Source organism: Nanorana parkeri, unplaced genomic scaffold (genome assembly GCF_000935625.1).
Source record: "Nanorana parkeri isolate BGI_ZX_2015 unplaced genomic scaffold, ASM93562v1 scaffold764, whole genome shotgun sequence".
Lineage (NCBI taxonomy): Eukaryota > Metazoa > Chordata > Amphibia > Anura > Dicroglossidae > Nanorana > Nanorana parkeri.
In genome coordinates this window covers 572,491-584,843 of record NW_017307032.1, presented here as the reverse complement: position 1 = coordinate 584,843, position 12,353 = coordinate 572,491, and the positions used below count along the sequence as shown (strand labels likewise).

The window sequence follows — 12,353 nt, the reverse complement described above, 5'->3', positions numbered from 1 at the left end:
AAATGCATATTTTATTGTGTTTTGGGTCACTAAATTTAACTTAAGTGCATTTTTCACTTTTTGGGTTTGATAATAAGTTGCGCTAATATCAAGCAACATGAAAATTTGCAGCTGCAAACATTTTATTCTACAGGGTCTTGGCTTTCAGAAAATATATAATGTTTGGGGGTTTGAAGTTATTTTCAGGCCTAAAATGTGGATAACATGGGTGCAAAAAATGAAGAAAAAAAAAGACCTCGGTCATGAAGGTGTTGAACAATTTGTACATCAAAATCATGTCTCCCTCTTAATCGCCTCACTTCTAGACTGAACAAATTTAAATTTAGCAACCTTGTCTCACAGCTTTGGTCCTCCAGCCTAAATATATTAGGGTATCATTTGAATGGGCTCTGGCAGGGTAAAGCATGTGATGTATGTTACTGCGATGCAATCGTGTGAATCGTGGGCTCAAAAACAAGCCATCAATCGCCTGCAAATGGCAGTTTAATACAGTATCCTCTATCTAACCATACAAGGAAAAGGCTACTGTACATCATGGGCTATTTATTAATCTAGTAACACTCAGCAAGGAATGCTCTGTGACATATTGTGTGAGTGTGATTAAAGCATTATCGTCTGCAAACACACTGGGCATTCATGACACCTAATCAGCTATTTGGGTTATGTCAACCAGTTAATCCCATGCTGAAAATACTAAATAAAATCTTCTATTATAGAAGTAAAAAAAATAATGCTTATTGGAATCGATGCACGGAAGTTTGCAAATAATCTCTATCACTTTGATATGGCAGCTCCCAAATAAAACAGGCCTCCCTTGTTGTGTACCCAGAAGTGACTCAATGTTTAGAAATATTATGCTCACCGTGATCCCACCCCACAGTTCATACCACAATAGGAAAGGGACCTGGGTGTAGTATTTACCCCCCAGGAGGTTGAACGTATACTATATTTTGCACACAAGTTCTACATCTCCAACAGATTTCAAGAAGCAGGATATAAATTGCTTACTAGATGGTATAGAGTTCTGACTCTCCTGCACAAAATGTTCCCATCAACATCGGACAGATGTTGGCGTTGTGCCACATGTCCAGGTACCCTTCTTCATATATTCTGGGAGTGCCCTACAATAAGACATTTCTTGCGGCAGGTGACCGACCTCATTCGCAGGATCACAGGTAGCGGTCTGACATTGGACCCCAAGGCCTGCCTTCTTCACCTATCCTCCCAATGGATCAAATCAGAAGAAGTTGTGGGTGATCCACTTGGTGAATGCGGCTAGAGCATGTGTTCCGGCTTGCTGGAAATTATCCTCGCCACCGACGGTGGACATGTGGGTCGAGAGGGTGGAGGAGATTCACCTAATGGAAGACCAGACATTTTCCCTACATGACCGCTGCCATCAGTTTGCGGCTACTTGGTCCCCATGGCTTACATTCTTGGAGGCGCCAGACTTTTCTCAAGCTTGTTCACGATTACCGATCCTAGGCACCCTAAGCTCTGGAGACCAACACAGCTAGTCTTTCCCCCCCCTTTTTTTCCTCTTTTCTCTCTTTCTCCCTCATTCTCTGTATCTTCACTCTTTTTCTATGTCTTCGCTTGTCGCTCTCCTATATTGTAGGTCATTTCTCGTCTCCCTCCTCCTCCGGTTAGACAGGAGTTGGAGGTTTCCTGTATAACCTTAAGGTTAGGTTTATGTTTCAATGCTGCTGTTTAGAAAATTATAAAAAGATAAATGCTCGGGATCGGAGAAAAAATACCAGCTTCAGACTATGCTAGGTGCACTTGATTAATGACAAATGTGGGTGTGTATACTCGGAGGTCGGACCTGCACATTTGTCTCGATATTCATTCTGTTGTATGGTTATTATGCTCCTACTTGTACGATGTTCGCAACTATTTCTCTGTTCCCGAGCTGTTTATGTTCATAAATAAAGAATTTAAAAAAAATATTATGAATCTGAGCCTACAGGCAATATCAAAACCAACAAGCTACTGCATGCAATCCATTTCTTGTATATCAAACTACTTTATAGAGAAACAAAAACAAAAACTTAGGAGCTGGCTGTAAATATTATATCACACATAATAAATTAACAATATTGGGTACAAAAATAATACATTTATTGACACATACTCTAGTGCTCAGTTTGGCTACTTTCTTTCCATGGATCAGACCCAACATTGATATTTTTGTAGCAAGTGGAACATCAATGGATGATATATTGTCATAATTTCCACTTGCTATTCTGCTGATTGCAATATATTTATACTTGCTGAGATATCTGTAGCCTTATATACATGTGGTATTGATGATTCATAACAGTGTGGCTTTTTGAAATGTATTATTTAATGTTTATGTGAACAGAGCTGTACAGTATATTCACTATGGAGCAGGACCCCTCTATAACTTTTACATGTATGTAGGGTCAGGGTATGTTTTAATAATTTTGTTACAATATTGTTAATAGTTTAGTAAGTGTGCGTCGCTAAGCCAGAGCTAAGGTTCATGGTCAGCAGTTTGCGCATGAGCATTCGCCTGGTGTAGCTCATAGAGCTGTACCAAGTGCGGCGTCTCTGCATGGACGTGCGCTCGTTCGTGCGCGTGAGTGTGCGCACGCTCATTGCCGATGTGTCAATTGAACTTTGGCACCCTCTGGGCTATGAAGGCTGTGACCTCCTAGACTCCTTTGCTATCAGATTTGTCAGCTTCCCTGTATTCCTGCATTCCCTTCTGATCTGATTACCCATTACTGACCCGGCTTGGCTTGACCTTCTGCTTCTCTCCTGTGTCCTGAACCTCGGCTTACTCCTGACGATCGACTCCGCCTCTTCCCTGGTACTGCGTTGCCCGCATGTTGACGACCTCGGCCCGTTCCAGACGATTCTCCTGCTTCATGTCCTGGTGCCTTGCTGTCTGCTTGTTGTTTCTCCAGCTCATTTGACCTGGGCCCATTGAAGATTCACCCTGTCGTGTGTTCTCCTTCACCCGTTACCTGTCTGGATCTACGCACATTGCAACATCCCCTACTCAGCAGATTCATCATCCATTGGCACCCTTGCCTCTCTGTGCCCCTGTACCCAATCCAGGTGCTCCGGGACCAGATATGTGAAAGAGGCCGCCCTTGTCACTTTAGACTTCCCAAAGGTATGTGACAGTGTAATATATTTTTCATGGTATGCTCCAAAAGGTTTTGTTTCCTTATTAAAATGTTTAAAAATAAAGGGCGTCAAGCCAAACGGTGAAAGAGTCTAAAAGTGCCTTTTATTGTTCATAATTCAATGAAACAAAACAGGCAACAACACTCCCCATTCATCGTCTTGTAGCCCTGATGAAGGAGGAGTGTTGTCGCCCTAGAAAAGAGTTGGCTATTTTTGTCTGACCGGATTAAAGGTACTTCTGGACTCCTTCATCTTTTGGTTTGGCGCCATTTACACTATATTTCTAAACATTTTATCCTAATAAGTCATTTGTCCCTTTCTTTAATGGGAATGAACATGCAATTTATTTTCAGTGAGTATATACATATATATTACTAATATAAAGTTTATCTTAAAGTCATTGTATGCCTTTACATTTTTATATGATATTTTCATGGTGGTTTTTCTTTCACAAATTTTTTTATTTATTATTATTTTCATAGAACATACAAAGACATGTGTAACATAGAACCATATAATATTATAACATCCGTCTGACGAAACAAGGGGGACTGTTCCCCATTAATTTTTGTGTTCAACAAAAAACCTTTGGATGCTAAGGAAACCCCCCCAATCTTTACATTTTCGCAGCTTACCATAGATAGCTATTACCAATCAGGGTTGCTATCCACGTACTCCCTGACACATCTCTTAAACAGAAACAACACACAAAACAAAAAAAACAAAAAAAAAACCCAAAAACAAAAAAAAACAAAAACAAAAAGGGGGAGAGGAGGTCAGTCAAAATTAAATATTACGCGCATAGAGAAGAATAACCCTATGTCCAAGTGAGAAATTTGGTCGGAGTGGGCTGGAGTCCGAAATCACTCTATCTTTCTCATATTATTGGAGGGCTTATATGAGCCAACCAGGGGTCCCATGTTAACTCGAATTGTGCCACTTTATCCAGGAGAATACTCGCCAACTTTTCATGAGTCATAATCCAGGATAACTTAGTCTTCACTTGTCTCATAGGGACCCTGGATGTTTTCCAGGCTCTAGCGATCGTAATTTTGGCTGCAAGAAACATGAACCTTATCAACCGTGTACGGTGTCCAGAGACTCTGGGTACAGTATCATTAAGGAGAGCATACCCGGGTTCTCTGGGAACCCGCACATCTGTAAACCGGCATATTAAACTGAAAACCCTTCCCCAAAATACTTGAATTCGAGGACATGTCCACCACACGTGACCTATGGTGCCTCTAAGCTCGCACCCTCAAAAGCATAAAGCAGATGACCGCGGATACATACGAGCAAGTTTAGTGGGCACCAGGTACCATCTAGAAAACACTTTAAAATTAGCCTCCAATAAGGAGACATTGAGTATAGCCCGGTTTGTCACCCCTGAACGACGACTCCATACTTCCTCTGTCACTACCATCCCCAATTCCTGTTCCCAGGCCAGCATGTATGGCTGTTTAGGGGGGGACTCTAACAGTATCGCGTATAGCATGGAGATTGCCCCTCTTTGATTAGTAGACTGCATGCACCAGCGCTCGTAGGGACTAAAACCCCTATTAAGGTTATCTCGTGTCAGTCTAGTACGTAAAAAGTGGGTGATTTGATAAAACCGGAACAGCTCTGACGATGGCATGCCCAGATGTTCCCTACAATATTCCAGAGTCAGGGGTCTCCCTTATCTGTATAATCCCTTATCCATCCACCATTTAAATGATTTAGGGTGAATGCCAGGCCCAACTATCGGATTCCGGTACAGAGGGGCAAGGGGAGTAAGGGATGAACTGATGTTTACATGTGCTTTTACACGATCCCATAAGGCTAAAGAAGTAGAGAGAGTAGGGGCCATAATAGGTGGTCATAATCTAGACGGCAACCATTTCAATAGATCTAAAGGTAGATCTTTAGCTGCATTAGATTCTATGAGGACCCAATCCGGTGGTTCCTCCTTGGAATATACAACGGATAACTGAGCTATACGTGCCGCCCTATAGTAATGGTGTATATTTGGGACCCCCAATCCTCCTGACTCTCTGGTACTGTAAAGCGTTACCCTGGGTAGTCGATAGCCCTTCCCCCCCCCCATATACATTTCACTAAGCCAGCTTGAAAATTAGCTAGCTGGGCTCTAGGTACAGGAATGGGGAGTGCCCTGAATAGATATAACAAGCGCGGGAGGAGAGCCATTTTGATAGCATTTATTTTCCCAAGCCACGATAGATTGTACGAGGACCACTTCTCTAAATCCCCCTTTAGTTTCTCAAACATAGGAGGGAAGTTTGCCCGATACAAAAGATCATAAGAGGGTGTAAGGTTAACCCCCAAGTAGGGTAATGTGGTTGTCGGCCATATGAATGGAAATGCACCTTTTAATATAGTCACTAACCCATGGGGCAAATTTATATTCAAAGCCAAAGACTTGGTTGCATTTATGTAAAGCCCAGATACCTTCGCAAAACGTTCAAGGGAGGACATCACATTAGGCAGAGTGGTTAATGGGTGAGTAAGGAACAGTAAAAGGTCATCTGCGAATAAGGCACATTTGTGTTCCCTACATCCACAATATACCCCTTTAATATCTAAATTTTCCCGTATTGAAATAGCTAGAGGCTCAATCGCTAGTGCGAATAATAAGGGGGAGAGGGGGCAGCCTTGTCTAGTCCCTTTGTAGATCGGAATTCGGGCTGATTTAAATCCCTGCATTTTAATAGTAGCTGAGGGAAAGGAGTATAAGTTCCGGAGTAGGCAAATAAATTGTTTGCCAAACCCCCACTCTTCTAAAATTGTGAAGAGATAAGTCCAGGATATTGAGTCAAAGGCTTTTTGCAAATCAATTGATAGTAGCAAACCAGGAGGTCCTGAAGTTTTACCCCACCCGGATTTTAGCAGAGATATTATATCGATTGCCCTACGAATTTGATCTGGTCCCTGCCTCCCTCTAATAAACCCTACTTGATCTTTGTCAATGTATTTGGGCAAAAAAGTGTTGAGTCTATTGACCATAACTTTAGTTAGCAGTTTAACAATCGTTGTTAATCAAAGATATAGGTCTATAATTAGCTATTTCTCCTGGATCTTTGTTAGGTTTAGGAATCAAACTTAAAAATGCCTCGTTCATATGAGGACTCAGGGGCTCCCCCTTACTGATGGCTAGAAAAAGGGCTTCCAAATGGGGCACAAGTGTCTCTTCGAATTTCTTATAATAACTAGCTGTAAAGCCATCTGGGCCAGGGGCTGAAGATACCTTAGCCTGTTTAATAGCTAGTTTAATTTCAGTCTGAGTAACTGGTCCTTCCAATAAGGCAACATGTTCAGGGTTGAGGTTAGGTAATGAAAAAGATCTTAAAAATTGCTGTATTAATAACTTAGATGAAGCATGAGTATTAGCATATAATCTGGTGTAAAAGGATTCAAACTCCTGAATTACCACCTTGGGGTTCTGCGAATAAGTTCCAGTTGCGCATCTTATTTTGGGGATTGAGTAGTTACGAACCCTAGGGGATAATTTGCCCGCTAGAAGATGCCCAATTATATCCCCTTGAGAGTAAAATCTATGTTGTGACCAGCGGAGACTCCGCTCCGCCACAGTTGTAAGGGCTAAATTTAGATCTAACCGAGTCTGGTCAATACGATCTTGAAGAGCCCTCGTTGAGTTGTATTTATGCTTATGTGTTAAAGCCAACAGCTGCCCCTCCAATTTGGAGATATGGGATGTCCGTTGGCGTTTCTTACGTGTGGCAATAGAAATAAAGTGCCCCCTTAAGGTAGCCTTGTGAGCCTCCCAATTAGTGATGGACGAAGGGACTGAATGGGTATTAATACGGAAGTACTCCATCAATAAGGTCTGAACCTCTGCAACCACCCCAGGATCACTGAGGAGTGAGTCATTGAGTCTCCACTGGCCCATCCCTCGAGCAGGTTGAGCCACTGAAGAAATCATGACAACTAAAGCATGGTCAGACCAGGAGACCTCTCTAATTCTTACAGATCTAATGCCATCCAGCATCTGGGGAGGGACAAAAATGTGATCTATACGAGCATACGTAGAATGGGGATGGGAAAAATGGGTATAGTCCTTCAAAGAGGGATTACATTCGCGCCATGCATCCACTAGATGGTGTACGTGAAGAAGCTTTGCCAGCTTCACTCCGCGCTTAGGGGGATATTTTAGTCTGACTTTAGGGGGATGAGATTTATCAATATAATAATCTAAAGCTAAATTGGAGTCTCTGGCTAGTACCTCTGTACCCTCTATATGAGGAGACAGAGTCGCGAAAAGATGCGTAAAGAAGGGGATTTTCACCCTGTTCGGAGCATAATAAGAAATGAACGTGAACAGTCGCTCACCGATAGTGCCTTTCAGCAATAGATAGCGTCCCTCGGGATCTTTAATTTCTAAGTGTAACCTAAAGAGAATATGTTTAGCAAACAGTATGGCCACCCCCTTGGATTTATCTGCCGCATTGGCAAGGTGATACTGAGTATAATGCTTATGTATAAAAGATGGATTGTAACCATTAGGAAAGTGCGTTTCTTGTACAAAGAGCACATCTATTTTTTGGGAGTGGTAATAGTTAAAGGCTACTCACCTTTTAACAGGCGAGTTAAGGCCCTGTGCGTTATGTGTGGCTATCCGAATATCAGATCCCCCAGAAGCCATGATACCTGAGTAGCTGTGCGGTATCTATCCTGTCCTTGAGTGAGTATTCACTATCCCACAGGAGTTGAAAACTGACCCGCATCAATGTTTTTACGAGATTCCTATAAAAATGCAACCTAGAGTGCCTGGGCAACCAGCTACTTTCATGGTGGTTTTTCATATAAGGATCAGGTGCTTTGTGTAGTGTCTATGTATTTGTCAGTGAATAAAGCAAACTTGTTACGGTAAAATGAATTAAAAGCCTCCTAGAGATTGTTGTGCATACAGTATATAGGGTATTGTGTGTCAGTGTCATTCCAGCTGGATATGTATATCATAATAACTGTATGTTAACGCAAAAAAAGAAAAATCCAGTACTTTTTTGCAATGCATGCAGCTTTCCCCGTGTTTTATCCTTATAATGACCCTGCAAGTACAGAAAATACCCGTTGATCTGCACTCAGCTCCAAATTCCTGTTGTGCAACACACGGCATTTTTATAGACTGAATAATGTCAACCATGCCCAGATGCTTCTGCTGAACTACAGAATACCTACCCTTCTCCCAATCTCCCCAACATAGAGAGTAATTGTTTTGTAGTCCAAGATAAGCATTGGGATGGCTGATTAGACTCCATGGGATAACACATGAAGTGAGCACAGGACATAGAACAGCATTACATTTCTGGCAAGACTAACAGGTATTTTTTTGCACAGATATAACAAAATAATTGTAATATTGTATTTAAAAGGGAAAAAGGGGCAACAATAAGAAGCTCATTGTTAGGATTGCCATACACTTTAAAGGAGAACTATGGGGTCAAGGCTTTTCCCCATAGTTCTCCTGAGGGTAACGGGAGGACACAAACTGGCATCCTCCCGTCACCCTAGGCTCAGTATACCGCGAGCTGTAGCTCGCGGTATACTGAGACGCCGCAGCTGAAGCGGATCCTGACAATTCTGCCGGGATCCGCCCAGCTGCGTGACTGACAGCTGGCTCTGCCTATCTAGAGGCAGAGCCAGCTTTACCCGGCCCCTCCCCCGTCCGTTCCGCCAGTCAGTGCTGGCAGATGGGAGCGGGGAGGGGGGAATCCAGCCCCTCCACTGTCACGGCAGAGAGCCGTGACAGGATCAAGAGGTGAGCGAACGCTGGTATGTGTTCGCTCACCTCCCGATCTACTGAGCCGACCTGTGACAGTCTCATTGTCACAGGTCGGCTAGAACTATGAGGTGAGTGAAAAGCACTCACCTCATAGTTCTCCTTTAATGGTAAACTATAGTCCAAATAGAATATGCACCTTGCTATGCATATGGTGAGAAATGTCTTAGTACTGGCTTTTCTTAAATGAGAACAATGGTACCAAGTAGGATAGGGGGCAGCCACAGTGTCCCACATTGCTAAGAGCTCCTCGCAAACTGTGACAAACTGCTTCCTGCCCTGTTCAATGACGTCACCGGTTGCCAGGAGCTGAGCGGGGTGCTCTGGCTCGCGTCCCGCCAAGTTCCTGGCAACCAGTTGGGCAGGATGCTGGAGAGAGTCAAAGGGCAGTCTGGCGTCCGCCCCACCTCGAACAACAAATCAGCACAATAATAACCCCCCCTGGGTGACCATTCCCTGCCAGCAGACCCCCCCCACACACACCCCACCCCTTAACTCCCCAGAACGACATCAGTTTGCCTCAGGAGTCAAATATCTAAGGGACTTCCCTGCTTCCAGACATTGAGAAACATGTGACCCGGACATCCAACATCTAACTTTGTGAATGGCTATATTCAAATGCATGGTCAACTGACAGGTTCACTTTACAGTTACATTTCCAAGTTTGCCAAGTGTGTACCTTTAATCTGGCCACATTCATGCACATGTTTTACAAATAAAAAAAATACAAAAACTTTTTAAGGACTATGAATTCTCTTGATTTACAGGATCATTCTCTGGAAACTGATCTTATTACAGTACAATGATGTTCTTAAGGTCACGGACACATTGCAATGCTTCAATCACGGACAGGTTAAATGTTAGGAGTTCACAGCGAAAGACCATCCAATTTCAAGCCTTGAATGTCCCCTTATGTTGTTCTCCACAGTGTGATTCCATCTATTAATAATGCAGAAGGTGACAACAGCATTGGCCAGTGATCCAAATATAAGTGTGAATGTAACCCCCAGGAGGGAAAGCTTCTAAAGGATTAGTATTTGTTCTGAAGTCTTGAGAATATTACCAATAGCTCGGATTTAATAATCTCCAGCATGGCCACTACACTACGTGGGAGCTGGATGTAGCCAGAAGCTATTTGTTGCTTCAGAAGTGAATTTTCTGCCAGCTGTACATTACAAACTTCTAAAATAAAAAAATAAAAATTAGGATGTTTCTAAATTCTACTTACGGAATGTCCTGATAACTTCGCTAGGAATGCTGAGTAAACTTTCTCCAAAGGCGTTCACTGCCTTCACCGCAAACTGGTATTTGGTGTCGGGAATTAATCCTTTCAGAACCATCGAGTCCATCTGCACCCGCTCTGTTATGGCAACCCAATCACTGACCAGATCTGGCCTAGATGTCAATGGAAAAGGTATTAAGATTCATACTGAAAGAAGTTGTCTGTGAAGGTTCTCCTCATCCAGGTTATAGTATAGCTGGTAATAGTCATCTTCAACAGGATATTAACCCATGCATTTCATGTCGATATTAATCAGCATAAACACTTGTAATGCAATTATTACTATAGTTAAAAGAGAACTATGAGGTAGGTGTTTTTTCCCCATAGTTCTCTTTAGGGTCACTGGAGGACACATACTAGCATCCTCACGTGACCCAAAGGTCAGTATATCTCGAGCTACAGCTCGCGCTATACTGAGACCACCGCAGCCTGGCCGGATCCCGACATTACTTTCGAGATCCACCCAGCTGCGTGAATGACAGCTGGCTCTGCCTACCTAGAGGCAAAGCCAGCTGTACCCGCCCCGTCCGTTCCTCCGCTGAGCTCTGGAGGATCGGAGCGGGGATGGGGGGGGAATTCCTGCGGGGAGACGTGAGTGACAGTCACGGCTCTCTGCAGGGAGATGATCGAGAAGTGAGAGAGCGACGGTATGCGTTCGCTCACTTCCCGATCTATTGAGCCGAAGTGTGACAGTTTCATTGTCACACCTCAGCTCAAACTATGAGAATGCATGATGTTCGCTCACCTCATAGTTCTCTTTTAGGTTACTGAAAGTTTTAGCCTTGCAGAGCATTTTACATACAATACATACATTTCATATGAAATCTCTATTTTCATGTTAGTAATGTATTGTAGAGAACGAACTGATTGAGTCAACTGATTAGCCCTGCATTTATATAATGCACAAATAATAGTGTTTATATGTGTAATCAATATCTATATATTAATCATTCTCAATATATTACTAAATGATTATGGTTAAAGATATTATATATCTTTAATATCCTAACTTATAGTTGAAAAATCATATACATTATAATAGATATATAATTAGTTGTATGAATAAGCAATATGCAGAACACCTTTTTTCAATAATGAATCCAATTCAAACAAATATACATTGCCCAGAAAAGTACCAAGCTCTAACAGTTAGCATGTGTCCGAACAGCTCTCTCTGCTCTGCTTCCCTTCTGCACAAAATCGCAAGGGACAGCGCAGCCTGCAGCAGCTCTCCATCTACTAGCTTGTAGAAGGGAAGAGTGGAGATACACAGTTTACTAACACACACAAGGGCGGCTCCATTGGACCCTGCAAGGGGAAAGGAGCCATCCTAATACAGGATATCAAGGCCAGTGCTGAGGGGACCAGATGATTCTGGAGAAAATGTAAACTTTTTAACATCAAGAGCTAGCATCCATTGTAAGTAATTTAATTAGCATTTGAAATAGCATAAAACCGGTGGCTAAGTGGTTAGCACGTCTGCCTGGCAGCACTGTGGGTCCCTGGTTTGCATCCCGGTCAGGACACAATATGCAATGGGTTTGCATGTTCTCCCTGTGCTTGTGTGAGTTTCCGCCTACACTCCAAAGACATGCTGTTAGGTTAACTGGCTCCTGTCTAAATAGGCCTTGTATGCAATTAGGACCTTAGATGGTAAACTCTTTGAGGGCAGGGACTGATGTGAATGCACAGTATGTAAAGCGCTGTGTAAATTGTCAGGTCTATCTAAATACCTGTAATAAAAAAACAAAATTTGACGATCATATCACTTTACGGAACAATAGGTTCAATGCCAGGGCACCTGTCCTCTAACCTTGGTGTGAGGGAGTCTTATCATGACAAGAAGATCCATCTAATGTTCTTGTCACCTTCTAATAAAAGAGTACAGGGTGGCATTGTTATCTGATTTTTGGAGATAATTCAAGGTTACGGTTATGGTTCACATATGTTTCCATCAATCAAATCCCTATAAGTAGCCCATATTCTTTCAACACGCCTGAATTTCTGCTTGTTCTTGAAGACCTGCCTGGTGTCAGTCCTCCATTTATTCTACTTCCTTCTCTAATGTTTAAGATGTTTTATTGTCATTCAAACAGCTTCCTCAGCTCTAAGAGC

At 42.6% G+C, this 12,353-nt stretch overlaps 1 protein-coding gene across 1 annotated transcript in view; it reads right to left on the bottom strand.

Moving 5' to 3' along the window:
* Window positions 1-12,353, bottom strand: part of EGFLAM (EGF like, fibronectin type III and laminin G domains) — a 117,622-nt gene that overhangs the window by 40,395 nt on the left and 64,874 nt on the right. Inside the window, exon 7 of the mRNA XM_018564600.1 lies at window positions 10,185-10,351. Within this exon, the coding sequence (XP_018420102.1) occupies window positions 10,185-10,351 (167 nt within the window). The remainder of the gene's footprint in view (window positions 1-10,184; window positions 10,352-12,353) is intronic.